Source organism: Numenius arquata, chromosome 9 (genome assembly GCF_964106895.1).
Source record: "Numenius arquata chromosome 9, bNumArq3.hap1.1, whole genome shotgun sequence".
NCBI classification, from domain to species: domain Eukaryota; kingdom Metazoa; phylum Chordata; class Aves; order Charadriiformes; family Scolopacidae; genus Numenius; species Numenius arquata.
Window position 1 is genome coordinate 42243842 of NC_133584.1, and position 18719 is coordinate 42262560.

Sequence of the window (18719 nt, forward strand, 5' to 3'; positions counted from 1 at the left end):
GCAACGGAAAGAGTTGCTGTCTCCTCTGCCTGCTGTGTCCAGCTGTTCTAGTCTCTACTGCTGTATAGCATAAGCCCAACATCCAATTTACTATGAAACTGGTTTCAAAACAAGCCCACAAACACAAGTTTTCTCAAGAATTATCAGAGCATCCTACTCCACAGAACAAAGTATCCATTTCCTGTTTGGTTTTTACTAAAGCTTACTGGAAAAAAAAATGAAGAAAACAATCCAAAGGAGCTGTTTATGTTCAGGCCACTCACAGCCATACACTTACTGAACACATAATCCCTTTCTCTGATGATGAAAATACAGTGCTAACTTACAATTAAAAAAGGATTGAGACATGTAGTTATCGATTTTTCATATCCATAGGCTATTTGTCTCATCTTACATAGTCGGAAAAACTAAAATGCTGTTTACTTGCAAGATTCCCCAAAATCCTAAGCTTACTTTCAGGTTTTTCAGGATGACTTTTCAGAACTAAATCTGCTTGTATATAAACGTGTTTGCTGACATACAGAGCAGATGTCCACTCTGTACCTCCGTAATGGCATTAGTAGCAATAATTAGTATTTTTTTTACACACAAATAAGAAATCACCGAGAAATATTGCAAAGTTTCTTGAGAAAAAGTGACTCAAGTTAAGAGCCTCTTCCTGAAATCTCCTTCATATTCAGTTATTTAAAATAACTGTCAGCAAAATCCTTGTCCCATTGAAAGTCAGTGCCAAAACTCCGACCAATTTCAGCGTGCCCAGGATTTCACTTCATCGTTCTTTGGATTTAGCTGAGTTTCCTGAGGAACTTCAGAAACTCTTTGCCAATTTCAATCAAATACAATGGAGTGGTTATGGAATATCAAAGATATGTGAATCCTAAAGGTTTCATGAAAATCACTGATAGGGTACAAATTAGGTCCCATCTTTGGGACCACGTCAGCGTGTCTGCCTGGCCAAACAGCACGCACATCGTGTGGAACCAGGTACAGCACATTCCGCCTCCTTCAGAGCCAGGAGTATGCAACAAATCCATCGAGAACTAGCAAACAACCTGCTCCATCTAGAATGGGCTTCAGCTGTTCAGAGTACACAAGAACCATGTACACTTGCTCTACCACCATGAATCACATGTATACAGTGTCCCTCAGGCCTCTCTGGCTCAGATTACTGAGCAGTGAAACAACCTAGTCCCAATCTTGCCTCCAAGAAAAATTCCTATTCATTTCAAAGATGAAACTGAATCATAGAATCGCCTAGGTTGGAAGGGACCTTTCAGATCATCTAGTCCAACTGTCAACCTAACACTGACAAAAACCATCACTAAACCATATCTTTAAGCACTATGCCTACCTGTCTTTTAAATACCGCCAGGGATGGTGCCTCAACCACTTTCTTGGGCAGCCTGTTCCAGTGCTTGATAACCCTTTTGGTGAAGAAACTTTTCCTAATATCCAATCTAAACCTCCCCTGGCGTAACCTGAGGCTGTTTCCTCTTGTCCTATTGCTTGTTACCTGGGAGAAGAGACCGACCCCCACCTCGCTACAACCTCCTTTCAGGTCATTGTAGAGCGTGACAAGGTCTCCTCTCAGCCTCCTTTTCTCCAGGCTGAACAACCCCAGCTCCCTCAGCCGCTCCCCATAAGACTTATTCTCCAGACCCCTCACTGTCTTCGTTGCCCTTCTCTGGACTCACTCCAGCACCTTAATGTCCTTCTTGTAGTGAGGGACCCAGAACTGGACACAGTACTCGATGTGGGGCCTCACCAGTGCTGAGTGCAGGGGGACGATGACTTCCTTAGTCCTGCTCACCACACTGTTCCTGATACAGGCCATACTGATGGGTGTGCATAGAGACAGTGACCTGTATCACCCTATCCTTTCATTATTTAAGGCCACTGTTAAATTTTTGTTTAACGTTACATGTATTTTCTACTTCTGGTGATTTGGGAAAGAAAGTGGAGTTTGTAATTATTTGCTGAAAAGGGGCCTTAAATGAGAAAAACATGTATCAGTTGCCTTAAGCACCAGTAATTTGGTCTGAAAATGCGCGTGTCCACAGAATCCCCAGCAATACTCTAGTTATTTCCATTCTGCAAGAGTAGACACAGCATATATATGACAGTTAATATCTCATTTACCCTATGTTAATATACACTCATTAGCTTACTGACCACAGTTAGAGTTAGAGCTTTACCTTTAATAAAGTTCAAGCCCTTATTCTGATACAGGTAAACAAGATGAGTGTAGGAGAAAAGAAACTATACTAATAGTATACTATTACTATAGTGCAAGAACAGGCCTGTTGATTCTATGAGATAGCAAAATACCCAAAATATCCGAAATAGGAAGGCAAGAGCTGTAGCAATTTTCCCTTTCTCTACTTACCTACTTTTGAATGTCAAAGTCTGTACTCAGGCAACAGCACAAATTGTTCTATCTAGTATATTTATTTCTGTTTCCCTAAACAAAAATCTGACACCTGCCTGAAATTTCCTATGGTAGTCATTGAGAGGTATCAAATATTTTAACCAAAAAAAAAATATTATTATTAACATTGAAAAAAAAAAGAAAGATAAAGGTACAGTTTGGGTTTTTTTATATATATATATATACACACACAGTATATATATATATATATAAATATAATTGTATTGCTCTGAAAAATTCCTGATGCCCTCAAAAGCCACAATCCAAATCTTCATCCTTTATTCTGAAGTTCATTTTTCTCCCCTAAGAAAAATCCTCTTGCCTGACAGACCCCATCCATTGTCTTCTCCTGAACTGAAGCCACTTTCAGCCTACTCCTAAATATGCTACTTATGTTAGGTTTTCCAAAGAATTCAACAGGTGTATTCATGAGGAAAAAATGAGAAGAAATGCCTCATTAAGTAAGTAGCAGTGATTTCTGAAGTGCGATGAGATCAGGTTTTCTACTTCCATATCCCCACAGAGCAAGTATGTTATCTTTACGGGTTACTTGATCTACCGTACGGAAGCGAGAATCCTAATGTGACCCTTGAGGCCAGGTCCCCCAGATAGCAACATAAAGACTAGCTCTATTACTTAGCTTTTATTGCGATCTCAACACATCCCAGGAGCTTAATAGCTGGAGATGTTCACAGTGCAACAATCCTGAAGCAAGCACCGTATAAAACAACGCTTTTCAAAAAGGCCTTTAAAATAACTTACACGACAGCATTCCTCATAATACTATATGAACATGAAAACATGTCTTATTTGTATGATGTTTACATATACAACAACATGATTAACTGCAAACTCGTCTCTCATGTATAAGAGTGTGCACCTCCTACCATCATATCCTTTGGGGGATATATCCCTGGATTGCACCTTGGGAGCTATGGCTCTCTTGCCATAGGCATGGTTGTCATAACTGTTATATTCAAACGTAGTCTTAGAGTATTTCTCTAGTTCCTTGGCCAAGTTGGAGCGGGGTGTGGTGGTGGGGACATTGTTTCTGTAGCCATACTGAGGGATCTCCAATTGCTTAACAAAGCACATGGGCCTAGAAATTAAAGATATGTAAAGTTTGTTAGATGCAGTTCAGTTTACTGTGTTTGTGCATAATTTATAGTTCAGATTAGAAAATCTTAGTTATTTCTTGCACTCAAGAGACAGCAATATATTACTGCATTTGCTTAGTTTGGTTATTTTCAGCAGACAAACAATATATATTTTTTTAAACAAAGCCTAGACAAAATTAGTTCTAATACCACTAAACATATCCTATAGCTAAAAGTATTTTAAAATTCTGTTTTAAAATACTTCAGGGTTTCCCTTTACCCATGTAATTGCATCACATAGCAAACATTTTCTCTTTGGGGAGATGAATTAAAGAGGGGCAAGCAGACTGACAGAAGAAGTTTGGACAAATTCCTTTAAATGTCAAAAAGGAAAAATAGCACTGGAAGCTCCACTTAATTAATGGAGTTTCCCATGAATTTCTTTCAACAGAGTTGTATGCTGTTTTCCTGTATGCTTTCCAAAGGAACTAGTCCTGTTTCATCCCTCAATATACAAATCCATGTTCATCTTGAGAAATACACGGGAGAGTCTCACAATCTTTGTTCACTTTGAGATGCTGCCTCACAGATCCTGCTCACCCTTAATGCGAGGTCCTGGCAGGAGCTGCAATTTCTTATACACAGATACACACCTCAAGGAAGGTCCTGTGAATGAACATGGAATAAAACTGCATCAGCTAAATTTCTCTTTCGTTTAGGATCGGGGAAGGTAGTCAGGAGAAGCCCTGACTAATTGCATTTGGCCATTGAAGAAACTTGTGAAATGTTAGCGAAAGAATGCTGTGGTGAACTCCTCCACTGTCACGCTGTCCTCTGCGTGTGGGCAAGAAGTCATCAGCTCTCAAAGCAGGTAAATGAAGGTCAGACCCTGCAAACCTGACCTATATAGGAAAGTGTGATATGACTGGGTCACAGGAAGCAAACGCTACACGGTGCTGCATGTCTACCTACTGCATTTAGCAGGAGGTAAAGATGATGAGCAGCACACCTGAGGTGCTTCTGCTGGAATCAAGAATCATATCATCAAGTCTTCCTTTTTTTCTTTTTTTTTTCTTTTTTCTTTCCTGCATTTATAACCAGAAGAAATGGAAGGAACATTCATAGGAACATGAATTCAGTCAAGACCAGAAGTACCATCATGCTGACTGACAAAATGGAATGTGATAAATAGTAAGAAATAGGTTTTGAATATTATGTTTTTCTGAATGAATTAATTTTCATAGAATTTAGTTGGGATATTTATGTAAAGATCACCCAAGAAATCATATTAGTCATACTATTGCCTTTGATTTAAGCATGCTCTCTTTAGATGCTTCTTCCTCACAAAATACAGTCAGCTCATTTACACAATGAGCTGATATGAATAATATTGATCCTGTCTCAAGATAACCTATATTTAGCTAAAAAAAATGCAGTTCAGATCCTGTACATGCAATGCAAATCCAAAATTTCTGTGGAACAGAAGTCCTACGAATTTGATTTCTTTTTAAGTAAGAAATTTTAACTGCAGGCGGGATGGAAACTGGGATGAAGACAAATATTCAAGATTTACTTTTAGAACATCTCTGTCTGCCCATCAGTTGCCTGCATGTAAATATTATAAATAGCTCCCAAGTTCTTAATCTTAAATACTTCAATGACTTAAAGGTAAAAGGGAAGCCAGAGACAAGATGAAAGCATTATTTGAGTTGTCTATAAAATCTGAAACACAGGGCAGGCTCACAAGCAAAGTTAAGATTGCAGCACAACTTCCTAGGGAGTTTGCCAGCAAACCGGATGCTGCTTTTGAGCAGTTGCCTTCTTTGTATGGCATCTGACTTCAGTGGCTTCCCTCTAATGAGCAGTGGTAAAAGTCACTGCATCTTTGATCTGTTTTTCCATCAAGTGAGAAACTGTGTTATTCCCTCAAAGGGTGGTTTTTATTAATAGGTTTTGAAGAACGCTTCTCTAAGAGAACTGTTTGGGATGCTGTATGAAAAATGGTACAATCTGAATCAGGCACAGTTTAGACAAAGCCCATTAGAAACAATCTGGGGAAGAAAAACAAAGTCAACAGGCATGACAAAAAGTCTTCTGTAGATGTGAACCATAATTCTGTGTTCTTAGCTCTATGGAAAGACTGGGTTTTGAAGAGACCATCAAGATTAGATGAAGTTTTAAGAGAATATTCAAAGAATGATGTTGATAATACAGTAGAAAACTTTCACTTTAAGCAGCCCTATAAGATCTGAAATCTAGAAGAGAGCTAAATTCTAAGAAACCTATATGATAAGTAGGAAATTGTGGGAACTAAAGTTGCGCTGCTTCCTCCACGCTCTTCAAGGCAGCTGGGAGGGATGTAAATACCTATCCCAGCCCACAGATATTGCAGTATCCATGGAGAAATTCTGCAGCTCTTGGGGCATCATCAGCATGAGGCTGGTATAACCATGCAGAAGCCTAGCTCCTTTACATGTATCCTTCACACTTCAGCTCCTTAGAAATAATATTTTTTCCACCCACATAACTCAAAAGAGGAGACAATAGCACAAAGCTGGATACAGCTTTGGATAAATGCAGAATCCTATATGGATGAAGATAAGGGGTATAATTATGTCATATTGATTCAAGGTCCTTTCCATAAGAAAATTTAGGATGATTTCTCTTTCTTTCCATCCTTCCTGACAGTGAGTGGGGGAACACAGATAAAGAACTAAGCCTGACCTTATTTTGGAATTAAAGCTACACCTGGCATTTTTCCAAATGTCCTGCCAAAAGATGTACTACCATTTTGGTAGTGTAAATAGGGCTTCTGGTTTAATTTAAACTGATATTTACTAGTAAAAGCCTGCTGAAAAAACCAAGACTTACCGGTAAATATTAGTTTATTCCCAAAAGATACCAACTTTTTTCACATTGTTCTTAGACTTTGCACTCCAGCAGTCATCTTTACACCAAACAATGCCTAAGACAAAAATGAGCTTTTCAGCTTTACATGTATTTGCCAAAATAATTACCAACCCTCCCCCATGTAAATTGATTGGGAAATATACACTGTGAGAATTGGATCCAGAAGCCCTAATTCTAACTCTTCTTTGAAGGAGATATATATGTATATACAAGGTATATAAATATAAATGCTCAGATTAGGTGAATGTGTGATGAATTCTGCATAATAATAAGTATTATAGTGATTTCTAATACCTTAAAACCCGATCTGATGCCTGGTTTGATTTTGACACATCACAGTTCTGATGCTTCTCTTGAGCTTTAGCCAGTTTCTCTGCTGCAGCAATAGGACATCCAGAGAGGCTGCAATTACAGAAAGGAAATTTAATTGTCTTGTCCTGCGTAGTTTCACATTATAGCACTGATCCAATTACTCCTTCTCCTCCTTATCCAGCATTAGGAAGAATCTGAAGGAAAAGAGTTTCCAAAAGCTTCTCTGTCACATGTGTTTTCTCTAGGATAGACTTCCTTTCTTCTACTTCCAAAGTTGCATGGTAGATCTTACACCTGCTCTTCTCTGACTGTACGTGGGTAGATTATTCATGGATGTCAGCCAGCGAACATACCAGTAGGAGAGGAGAATATAAACTGGAATCTACTGTGCAGCTCTGCTAGCTGATTTGTGACCTTTATGCATCTACAAATGTTGCCAATGAAATAGCTCCTGAAGATGATTAAATGACAATGCCATATAGGCCAAATCTTGCACTGCTTCACACCTCATTCAGCTCCATTAACTCCAATCTTTTTGCACGGCATATAAATGAGTGCAAAATTTGGCCTTGGGTCTCTAAGTCTGCAACTCAACTATGTTATACTTAGTGTTTGTTCATGAATTTCACCCACTAAAGTATGTTTTCTAATAGTAGATGATGTAACATGAAAAGAACTCCTGCACTTGAATTGAAATTCAATTAAATTTGCAAATGCTGAGCTATTATTGAAGTGACAATAATAAGCCTGATTCTTCTGGAAAAGATTTACAACAGGGAAAAATAAATATATTGATGCCAGCAGATGGTGCTCTTAGTGAAGCTGTAAAAACCTGTGACCTGACAATGGAGGGGGTCCTTTCCTTGTCATAGTCTATTGCCTGCTTATGTGACTGCAGCTCTCTGTGTTCTCCACAAGAAAAGAAATTAAAATGAAAAGCAAATCAGTGCATTCCCAGATGTTCCCTTCTCTACAGGAAATAAGGAGGGGGGGGAGGGGGAAGAGTAAAAAAGAAAAAAAAAAGTGAAGCAGAGCAAAATGCCCCAAAAGCTGCAGAAAGAGGCGAGCACAGACTGCAGACTGCTCCCCCCAGCCCTCCCTCGCTGCCCTACTTCTGCAGAGGGGTGAGGGGGCTCTGTGCGGTTTTGGAGTCGTGCCAGAGGGCAGCTGCGCTCCACTGACATGCTCTTCTTCAGACACCTCAAATATTCTAGCAGATATTCAACCAGAAGTGAATGCTGCTTCGAGCAGCAGTAATTCCCATAAAGCCTTCTCAGAGGTTTTTGCTGCGTCTACCGGCAGCATCACTGCAGAGAAGAAAGGGGTACCAGAGCTTACTGCAGGTGGGTTGGTACCCACAAGAGTCTTCTGGGAGACATGCAGCTAATACGAGGGGCTCTAGTAACCCAGAGCTTGATGAGACTGAACATCCAGTACCCGTGTAGTCCCTTAAGCCTCCATCCTACAATTAATAGGAAAAAAGGAATTTGATAATAGGAACCTAGTTCCTTTTACCATCTTACCCACAGTTTCTGGATTTTTTTCAAAATTGTAAAGAAATAAGCAAGATCTTGTTGTTCTGTGGGAAAATTATGGCATGTACTAGAAAGTACAGTATTTGTTATTTGACAGAATTTAATAGGCAATGGCATCCCTTCTATAAGAATCTACTATTAATCTTAGAAAACTATGGAAAAGTTGCTTTTTCTCTTGATCATCTTTTGTTGGGCTAGAATATTTACATTAACATTTCTGGCTTCTCATTTTTAAATTTAATGAGACATTTTCAGAATGTTTCTTAAACAGGCAAAATTCTCATTCAGTTTTAGCTGCATAAGCACCTCGGGGTTGAGACTGTGGTCAGTAGAAAAGCTACCTCTTAGAATGTCTGTGTACTTAAAATGCCGTTTCTCGTGTATTAAATCATTTTTTGGAGTAGGTTGAATTTTGTCATGCAGTATAAAATAATCCCTGAAGAGAGTGAAGTGTGAGAACAAGAACTCTGCCCTAGTCCTGCTGATGTTGGCAGACTCTTCCTTCTCCCTGCGACATACCCATAAGGAGTCATACCATTCGTCTCGTACCACTGCTGTTCAGCTAATATAAAAACAAAATGGAAAAAAAATCCACCCCAAAAGCTAAAGGACGCTTAAAATGTCTTCTGTGGATCAATTCATCCATACTGAAGCAAACGCACACTCGTCCTCCTCAGAAAATACATGAATAAATGTTACTCTTTAAAATGGATAAAGCACACGAAGCACCATCTGTCAATCTTAAGAACAGAACAACGACACACACACACTCACACCCCCCCGCCAATGGACTGCTAGAAGGGCTGCAGTTCGGAGGCACCGTTCCCTCTAGATTGGCGTCCAGCGACGGCATCCTTACCTTCGGTGGGAATTCCTGTTGCTATTTACGTGGCCCCGGCCTGTGCAGCCTGGTGTAGGACACTTAAGAACATTTTCATGCATGGCAAGAACTTGACAAGGAGAGTAAGAGAAAACAGCAGAGTATGAAAACAAGAAAAAAAAATCAAATCCCAGTATATATGAAACCATTTTAAAACAAAGCAGGATTCATTAACAACCAGCATTCCTCAAAGTACACGTGACACACATAGCCAATAAAGCCTGATGAGGGAAATAAGTATCGTGACCCTATGCTCATTAACACAGGGCAACAGTGAAAGTTATGAAGGTTACAGAACCTATAAACAAATGCATCTCTGGTGCAACAGTGAAGCAGAAGACTTCCAACATCTTCTTCATACAAAAACACTGAGCAAAGATCAGCTCAACAGTGAAGTGTGAGCTAGCAACAATCCAATACGAAATTACGGGCTAGAAAAATTCTTTCAGGAAATGTATGCATTCATAATGCATAGCTTTATACACATAGTATCAAACTCGAGAGCTGAAAATCTGCTCTCAAGTTATACTGGTAGAACACTGAATTATTTGAAACACACCTCAGTACAACCCTGAACAGAATTTAACCCTAACTATAAGACAGCCCAATTGAGCTAGGGGCCAGTTCTGCCCACTTCCACATAGATATATCATTCATATCTATATGACAAGCAGAATTGGTCCTTCAATTTTTACTTGTATTCTCTACAGATGTGAAAATTGCAATGGCTAGAAATTTTTTTCAAAAGACTAAAAACTAAAAATAAGCACTTAAAAAATTGAGGGATGGCAGAAAAAAAAAAAGAAAACTGTGTAAAAAAGAAATAAGTGGTACAAGCTTAAGCAAGTAAACTGATTTACACCTACATCGATTGCAAGCTTGACGGAAAACTTACTCCCAAGGCTGCTCAGAGCAGTACTCCACTAAATCATAAAGCTCATGCTATGAAGTGCCAAATTATCAAGAACTTTTTGATAACATTAAAGAGTTTTGTATGATGTGAGACATATCTGAATCCATGTCTCGGAGCTGGATGGCAGTACATCCCTCTGTGGAAAAAGGCCATCCAGCCCTTGAAAAGTTCTGGTTTTCTCATACAAGAACTATTCTGGAAGCCTGTATTTAGTTCTCACTCAAAAAAAGGTCTAATGAAATCAGTGAATCCCTTGACTGAGTTAAGAACTGAATAAAAGCTGCTCAGAGACTTGAGAATTTAACCGCATAAACTGATTAAAAGATAACCATCATGATCACCCCATCATCAGTGTACTAAAATGTGTATAGATGCAAAAGCTTAACTCTGAAATTCCTACTATTCAAAGCTGTTCTTGAAACATGCTTCACAAGGCCAACATCACAGGAAAAAAATAAAAGGATGAGCTCACCTTTTTCATTTTAGTAGGTACAAGAGCATGCAAACAGTTTAAAGCTATATTCTTCTTTGATTTACAAAGTCTTCTAAAGAGCTTTTTATTTACCATTTGTAAAAATGAGAAAACTTTGAGCATAAATATTTGTGTTTCAGAAAATTACAGTGTCTTGCAAAGCAGAGAAATTACTCTATTTGTTCTACTGTATTCAGAGCTCAACCAAGCTACAGCAAAGTTTCCTAAAGCACTTACTGATGACTTTACTTCTGGAAGAAGCCACTCTACCATGAGAGAGGAGACGTTTTTTGTCTGCCACTCTTGGGTGTGCTGAACTCCTTCTGCTTTCCTATTCTTCAGAATCTACTTTCCCTTTGGAAAGCGGGGACCATTTTAGCCCTGACTGTCTTTGACATTTCCTTTAGGCTCTTGTAAATCCACTGAGGTTAGGTTTCTAAGTGCTGATGGACAGTGGGGATTTTAGGCCCATAGGCTTCAATGGAATAACTCTGTTTTAAAATTGGTGTGAAAGAGAACTGGATCTCAGCTGTAAATCAGCATAGAGCAATTAGCTTCACCAGAACTATGCCAATTCTATCAGCCAAGGAAGTGACTTCCAGAAATGGAGCCTTCAGGTGAACGTCCCTGAGCTCACATGGGTGAACCTCCTCCCCAGAGAATCCGCTGACATGGTGGGAAATTCCAGCCATGTGACTGACAGGGGATGTTTGCTCAAAATCCCGAGCTCTGTTAACTAAGTAAATAGCCAAATTGTTACTTCTAATGATATGTTAGATGTAAACTATGTTTAAGACACAACAACAACAAAGGAAAGGGGTTTCAAGTTTTTCAAGTACAATTATTCCTGTACAAGACAACAGGGACAGTTGATGTGACATCAGCACGCAGAAGTAAAAGCAGTGCACATCTTCTGGAAACCTTTTTCTCTGTTGATTGAATACATCTATTTAAAAATAACCTAGCATTCTAAAAATCAAAGAATACAGCTTTAAAAGTTGTTCTTTTAGTGTAAAAGTTAGTAGATGGAATAAAAGATGGAATAAAAGAAAAAGAATAACACAGAACAGTTGACTAAGTTGAGACAAACCATACTGAAAAATGAAATTAATTTTTTAAATAAAAGGTTTAAAAAGCATGCTAGAAAAATCTTTGTAGTTTTATCCCCGGTTTCCATGAAACAATGTGAACTTACTTTCTGGAGGGACCCTATCTTTGTGTGGGCATCCTGACAAACTGCGGTGATGGGGGTAAAGCCCCGTTACATGGCCAGTTCCATCACACCCAGGGGTAGGACATTTGCTTTCTTTCTTTTCTGTTCTTGAGGGATCTATAATTTACAACAAATGTGTCAAGTGAATGATGCTTTTCATATTTCTATAAGAAGGTTCATTTAATCATGTCATTTACTCTTTGGTAAATGTTCATATGAAAACTAGAAGAAAAAAAACCCTTCTACTTCTTAACACAGTTCTGTCACTTTTATCCCGTTATCTTCTTTTCAGACTGCAGGCTCCTATGATCACAACAATATCCATTCACCATGATTGGAAAGTGACCTTTTTATAGCAAAGCCATACCACTGTCAATCAATGTTCGTCTGGCAAGCATCAGCTCAAGGGTTTAAGGTCATTTGGAAACTGTTCAGTTGGAGTTTCCCTTCTTTACATTCTTATTTGCCTCGTATTAAGGTCTGCAAACGTACCGTCAGAGAAGTTCAATGTCCTGAGAGTAGCAAACCCAGCTCTTTAGCATAACGATTCAACGATTCAGCACAAATAAATCCCTTTCCCAAGGCTCACTGAGGAGACCACTCTTGTTTTCTTTAAATTCTTTATGAAGTGGTAGAAATTATGTAGATGGTCCTTTCTTTTCAATAAATTATGGTGGGGTAAACATTGTCATCAGAATTACTGGAAGTATCACTTGCTGTGCATGTATATATAATGTTTGAATATTCATATGCTAAAAGGTTAACGATCTTTCAGAATGTTGTTGGACCTTCTGTCTACAGATCAATGAAAAGTCTAAATAGACGTTTTTTCAACAAAATAAAGTTTTCTGCCAATAATGAAGTGGAACTGCTGGTGAGATTAATCCTGAACTAGAACTTTCTCACATACTTCATCAGCTTGTTTCCTTTATACAGAACATCTGTAAAATAACATCCCTACAGTTCCAGCCCAGCACACGATACAAATTGCACCTTGACCATAGTTGCCAGATTTTGGAGACTATTATTGATTTTCATATTAGTATTAAAGGAATATAATTCAGGACACTACCATTTTGGCTCAAGATCAACCAACATTCCCCTTTCCATTTTTTTAGTCTGTCCTCCTTTCAATACCCAATGTGAGCTATCCTCATTTAAGTATTTTATGCTGCTCTTGTTGTTACTCTGTTTCAGTATTTATGCTTTCATCTCTGGAAAATAAGATTTTGCTACTTGTTTTCCATTAGGTCTTTCTTACATTAAATTCCATCCCAGCTTCAGCAAATCCAACCCTCGGTACAATCAGTGGAAATTTCAGTACTTGCAGAACTTCACATACAACCCATTTTTTTCAGCATGAACCAATACAATCCAGAGTTCACAATCAGTTGTGGACTTATTTTTCCTTGATTTCTCTTTGGTAGCTTTATACTGTATCTATAATATAAAAGTACGTATACTTTTAGATTCCAAGTTCTTCCAAAACACCTTCATTTTAGAGAAATTCTTTAGCTCACTGTAATGACTCTCCAGGTCTTAAATCCATTCTTAAATTTTAATATGATATTTAAACTTTGTCTTTTGCAAATGGAATCCCTAATTATGAAAGTTTTATTTTACTTAACCTACATGTTGACTGTAGAACACAGTTCTTCGTTTCACGCTCTTTAACAACAAATACATATACAAATCTATCTCCAAAGTGCTATACAGTTATCACAACACTCCTGGAAATACCACAATCTTGTACGTCAGGAAATTGAAACAAAGAGATCAAGAAGTTAAACCCAAGGCCACAGAAGGAGCAAATGTCAGAGGAGGGATCTGGATTCCTGCCAGATAGGCCTGTGCTGAGACCACTAGAACAGCAAGCCCACAGCTACATACATACACAACTCTAAGCAACTCTTCATGTCAAGTACTTTGGGATGTGTAAAAGTATTAGATAAGTGAATAAGGAATGTAAATGAAATATAAATAATATAAATATAACAATATTCAAGGACTGCAAAAAATGTAGATGATTAATAGACCATAATGGCTTTTTAGAGACTTTAAACTAGAGGAACTTTAGCTACTCCACATTGTCAGAACTCCGTTGAAGTCAATGAAGGTATTTTAATTTAGAGCAGCTGAGGATCCGGACACTTACAACCTACAGTGTCAAACAAATCCTCCTCTGTATTCAAGTCTGTGCTTTAAAGTTATAGCATGTTTCTGATCCTTAAGAGCCTTTATGGTCTAATGAGTCAGAAAAGATGCTGTATACTATTCTTAATGATTTTAAAACTTGCATAGAATCGTATTTGCACAATTTCCCATTGCTTTTAATGGAAGACATTTGACTAAACCTGCCACAACTTTATACAAAACACTGAATACTCTTTTGTAAATTCTTTTCTGCTTATTGGGAGAAATATTGCAGTTTTGTTTAACCCTGTAACCTTTCCTTACTCTTTGACACAATGGGAGTATTGCCTGAGTGAACGTTGTCAAAGGCCTCAAAAGGTTTTAAAATTCATAAATTTTGGAAGAAAGCCTGTTTAGAAAGCTTTAAATGGCAGGGAAAAAAATGGTTAGTGATCCCTTAACTGTTGTTTCAGCGATCTCTGAAAGCAGAACTACTCAAGCCAGGAGGTAGTTCTCACTGCAAACCTGTGTACCCAAAAAAGTTCCACTCAACCATGTCATATATCTCTGTCAGCATCTCTTCCAGGAGCATTTGGAAGATAATGTGTGAGTTGAGAACAAATAATATAAGCAACTGTCTTACTTAAAGTGTCCTCTCTCAACAACTACCAGAATGTTTCCTATGTTTTTTAAAATAAGGAAGGAATTATTTTTTCTTCCTTCCTTTATTAAAAAATCATAGAACGATCCACTCCACAAAGTTTCTTGGTCCAAACTACCACAATATTTAGGCCCTGGCTGGGGTTTGGACCCATTACCAATTCAGCCTGCAGCTCCTAAAAGATAAGATGGTTCAAAGAAGCTCTAGAATTTACTGAAATAGGAAGTCCATACTTTTGTTACTGTCAGAAATTACATAGTCTTTTCAGATACAGCAGATCTATATGCATAAATGCTTTCCCAGGCATTCATAGATTGGAAGGGCTGGAAAACACCAGAGCTAAAAAGGTCTCCAAAAATTCATATTAGTTTGCCATGTTTTCTGTGGTTTTATTAGAGACATATATCCAAAGGGAAAAGTACCTAAAATAGGCAATTTGTGAACAACATTTAGCACAATATCCACATGGCTATGCAGTAATACACTAACTAACTAAAGTTGTCTTCCCCAAATACGCGAAGTTACTACAGCGCTCACTGGACCATATAATTGTTTTCTAAACAAACAAAACTTCACTAAAATACATTGCAGAAGAGGGTTTGACACCAGTAATTTCCTTGCTTTTCTAAAAGACTGGTCATTACTTTTCTTTCAGGCTTGTGAAAACCAATCAAAACCTTGCTGGGACCAAGATGTTGTCTGCCTACCTGACTGTCACAGGCAGATTTTAGGGTATTACTCTTTCAAAACAGGGATTTACAAAAAGGAGAAAAATGTCCACCATGTCAGTTGGAGAAAGGAAACCAAATATTTTTACAACAAATATAAGATGAACCCAGTCCCTGTTTAGCATCTCCCATGAAATACCACGTCCTCAACTTCCACTAAAGTCAATGGGAATCAGGGGTGTTCAATGAGTCTCAGGAGGTATTGAACACTTTATATAACACGGCCCTACACATACAGATGTAGACATGTTGAAGAGGGGTGTGGTAATATAAACACACCATCACCACGATAATCCCGTAAATCAAAAGGTATTCTAAAGGTAACCTTTAGTCTGTTGACTTTTATTTTTTTTTTCCATTTTTTTTTTTACTTTTGTATTGAATTATGGTCAAGGCAGCACCTTAACTGTTTCCACAATGGAATGAAACCAGTGAAGTGGAATGCACATAAGAAAGAAATTGCTATTGATCTCAGCCCAGGCCACACCATGCCTTGCATAGCAAATGGTTTCCATTACCTTACTATCTTAAGATAATTAATGTGCAGTCACTGCCCCTATCTTATGTTATCGGTCATTCTGATACTGTTCAATTTCTATCAGGCAATTCTACATTTTAGATGGGAGAGGCTTCATCAATAACTGTCATTTGATGATAATTTTATAAATCACGATGCCACCTACCCAATCCAATCTGTAAAATATGCACTTCATAGCTGATTGACTACCTGCTACATAAAAGCCCACTCTCCAATATAGTTTGCAATGTAATTCTCTTCATTGTTTTTTAATTAATACTAGGAAATATATTAAAAACTTGAGAAAAATCTTTGCCTCTTTCAACATGATCTCTTATTTGTTTTGTTTCCCTGAAAGTTATTTTCTTAATTTAGCCAAATGATATTCACTGAAATACTGTACATATTTCTAACACTGCAGAATGAATACGTTTATTTTATAGTCGCAGCATGAGGCTATTTTACAATCATGCCATACTATTACAATTTAAATAAAGTTCCCATTTTGTGGAATTAATAGCTTCATTTCAGAAATCTATGCAAAACGTAACACGTTAGCTCACACTTTCTCATGACATAACATACGGTATATAGAAATATTACCTTTACCATAATATGGCTTTTTGACATGGCCGTCACTGGGTTTAGGCTTCCTGTCATCTCCAGAAAGGTGTCTTGGAGACTGTTCCTCAAATGATCTCATATTATCCCTCCTTCCAGCTTCCACTGCCATTTTTTCTCTCATGGCTTTTGCTCTCTCAGTTTCCAAAGCAATTGCTTTCTCAAGCAGGGTTAAGTTACCTTTTGTCATATCAAACACTTCTTCAGACCTATCTGAAGTAATAGAGGTGGTATCATCATCTCTTTCGTGACAACCATCCTCCTTTGCACAGCTAGAAAAAGTCCTAGATCTGGGGCTCAACTGTTCTTCAAGCCTCATTAGGTTCATCATATCAGAGTAATTCCGGTCTGGTGTTCTTCCTTGGAAGTCATCTTCTTGCCTGACATGCTGACGAGTGTTCATGTTTTGCTGTTGATTTCTCTCCTGTGGGTTTGTCTCACTGAGTTTCCTAGCCAGATCAAAACACTGGTTCCTTAAGCACTCCAAACTGCTGAGACACACCTCTTCATCACTCTCCTCCACCATTTTTTCCGTAAGTCCATTGTTCACAGGCTTCCCTAGCATTACAAAGTTCATATTCCTATTATCTTGCTGTGAAGTATTGTCTGCATAATTTCTGTCATTAATGTTTTCTGAAAGCACTACACCATGTCCTTGTGCTAATAATTTAAGGGAGTCCACTGTTTCCCTAACAACGTCACTGTCTAAATCTAAACTCAGCTCACTTTTCCGACCAATATTTTCATTTTTGTCACTATCATCTTCCAGACTATTAGATGTATTGCTGTTCATTTCTGATTCTGTCCTGGCTCTGTATGCTGCATCCTCTGCAATTTTGCCAAGATTTAACAATGACTTGGCCACCAGTTCATCGTAATTATCATACTCATCATTATTGTTATCGTCTTTTTCTGTGTCTTGCATTATTCGAGTATTGTGACAATTCATTTGATGGTCTTCTGCATAAAAAACAGAAACAAAGAAAGAAACAAAGAAAGAAAGAAAAAGGAAAAGAAAAGAAAAAAGTGGCTACAATTGGAACTGTTGTTGCAATCGCATGGACAGAAAACAAACTGCATGTCAAATATCGTTAATCATACAGCAATTCTATAACACTAAGGCCCATGTGAAGTGAATTTCTCTATAGTCCATACGGCTATTTTTGTTTATTTGCTATTCACATGAATTTCTTTCACAGAACCAATAGGAAAAAGGCAATCGAAATGCTAATTACTACTACTGCTAAATATTATGGCATAAATACTGATGTTTCTTTCACTGCTATATTTACAGTTTCATGGGGTTTGTTACGATCATATTACTAATATCACATAATTGCCTAGGTTTTCAACTTTTCTCACTCCTGTATTTCCTGTAAACATGGTAGATGGCAAAGGAGTGAGTACTACTGGATTTATTCTCTTACTGATGAACGTCATTCACCAAAAGAGAAAGAATAGACACCAAGCAGGAAATTGACACTTTTTTAACACCATACACACGGTTAACACCAGATAATCAGTAGCGCAAAGGTCAAAATGGCATTTTAGTTAGTGGATCCACCAGTAGAAATCAAAATCTCTCAGTTTAATTATGCAAACTGTGGAGAAGTAGGAATTTTTAAAGAGTTTTTACATGAAAGGAAGATAGAAGCAATTATATGCCCAATATAATTTTAAGTAAATACGCTAGCCCAAATTCTATGGTCATACATGTATGATAGGACTGTTATCCACTGTCCTGTGTATTGTAACATAACGGTGCAGAGTTACCACATTTTACTTAGCTTTGTTCTAGCAACTGTTGAATAATAGAGGGACAACTTAATAAAATGGAGTCAATGTGAGGTCCTGAGGGTGAGATTCATCTCACATAACCCTAGACATGAGCAAGACAGGCACCTATATCCGAGTACGCTATGTGACATTCCCATCCTTAGTCAGTAAGAGAAGCAGACACCCTATCTGGTTAAGATACCTTCTTGAGGATAAAATTAATAACTACTAGAAGTGCCTGTTTCTCTTCACTGACAACAAAGGGGCTCGGAGTAGATGCCTGCCTTATAGATATCGATATTTGGTCAGATGAGTATCATCCAGAGAGCATTTTCTGATATCTCATGTTCACTTAGAAGTTATGTCATTCTTAGACCCATTCTTAAAACAGATACACGTTCATTATTACTTACTAATTAACGTCTCATAAATAATATTTTGATAATTGGCTACTCAAGCGATATTTAAATGTTTTGCATCACAACTGGAAAAGAAAGTTCCTAAATCTATCATTACATTGACA

At 37.9% G+C, this 18719-nt stretch overlaps 1 protein-coding gene across 4 annotated transcripts in view; it reads right to left on the minus strand.

Moving 5' to 3' along the window:
• The window catches only part of MYT1L (myelin transcription factor 1 like), a 124802-nt gene that overhangs the window by 63680 nt on the left and 42403 nt on the right, over nt 1–18719 (minus strand). For 3 of the 4 annotated variants that reach the window (XM_074154134.1, XM_074154133.1, XM_074154132.1), the window contains exons 5-9: nt 16409–17380; nt 11743–11877; nt 9142–9232; nt 6730–6837; nt 3316–3527 (exon numbers count right to left, since the gene is read on the minus strand). In XM_074154134.1, the coding sequence (XP_074010235.1) occupies nt 3316–3527; nt 6730–6837; nt 9142–9232; nt 11743–11877; nt 16409–17380 (1518 nt within the window). Of the gene's footprint in view, nt 1–3315; nt 3528–6729; nt 6838–9141; nt 9233–11742; nt 11878–16402; nt 17381–18719 lie in introns of all 4 variants that reach the window. The other variant, XM_074154131.1, reaches the window with a different exon arrangement.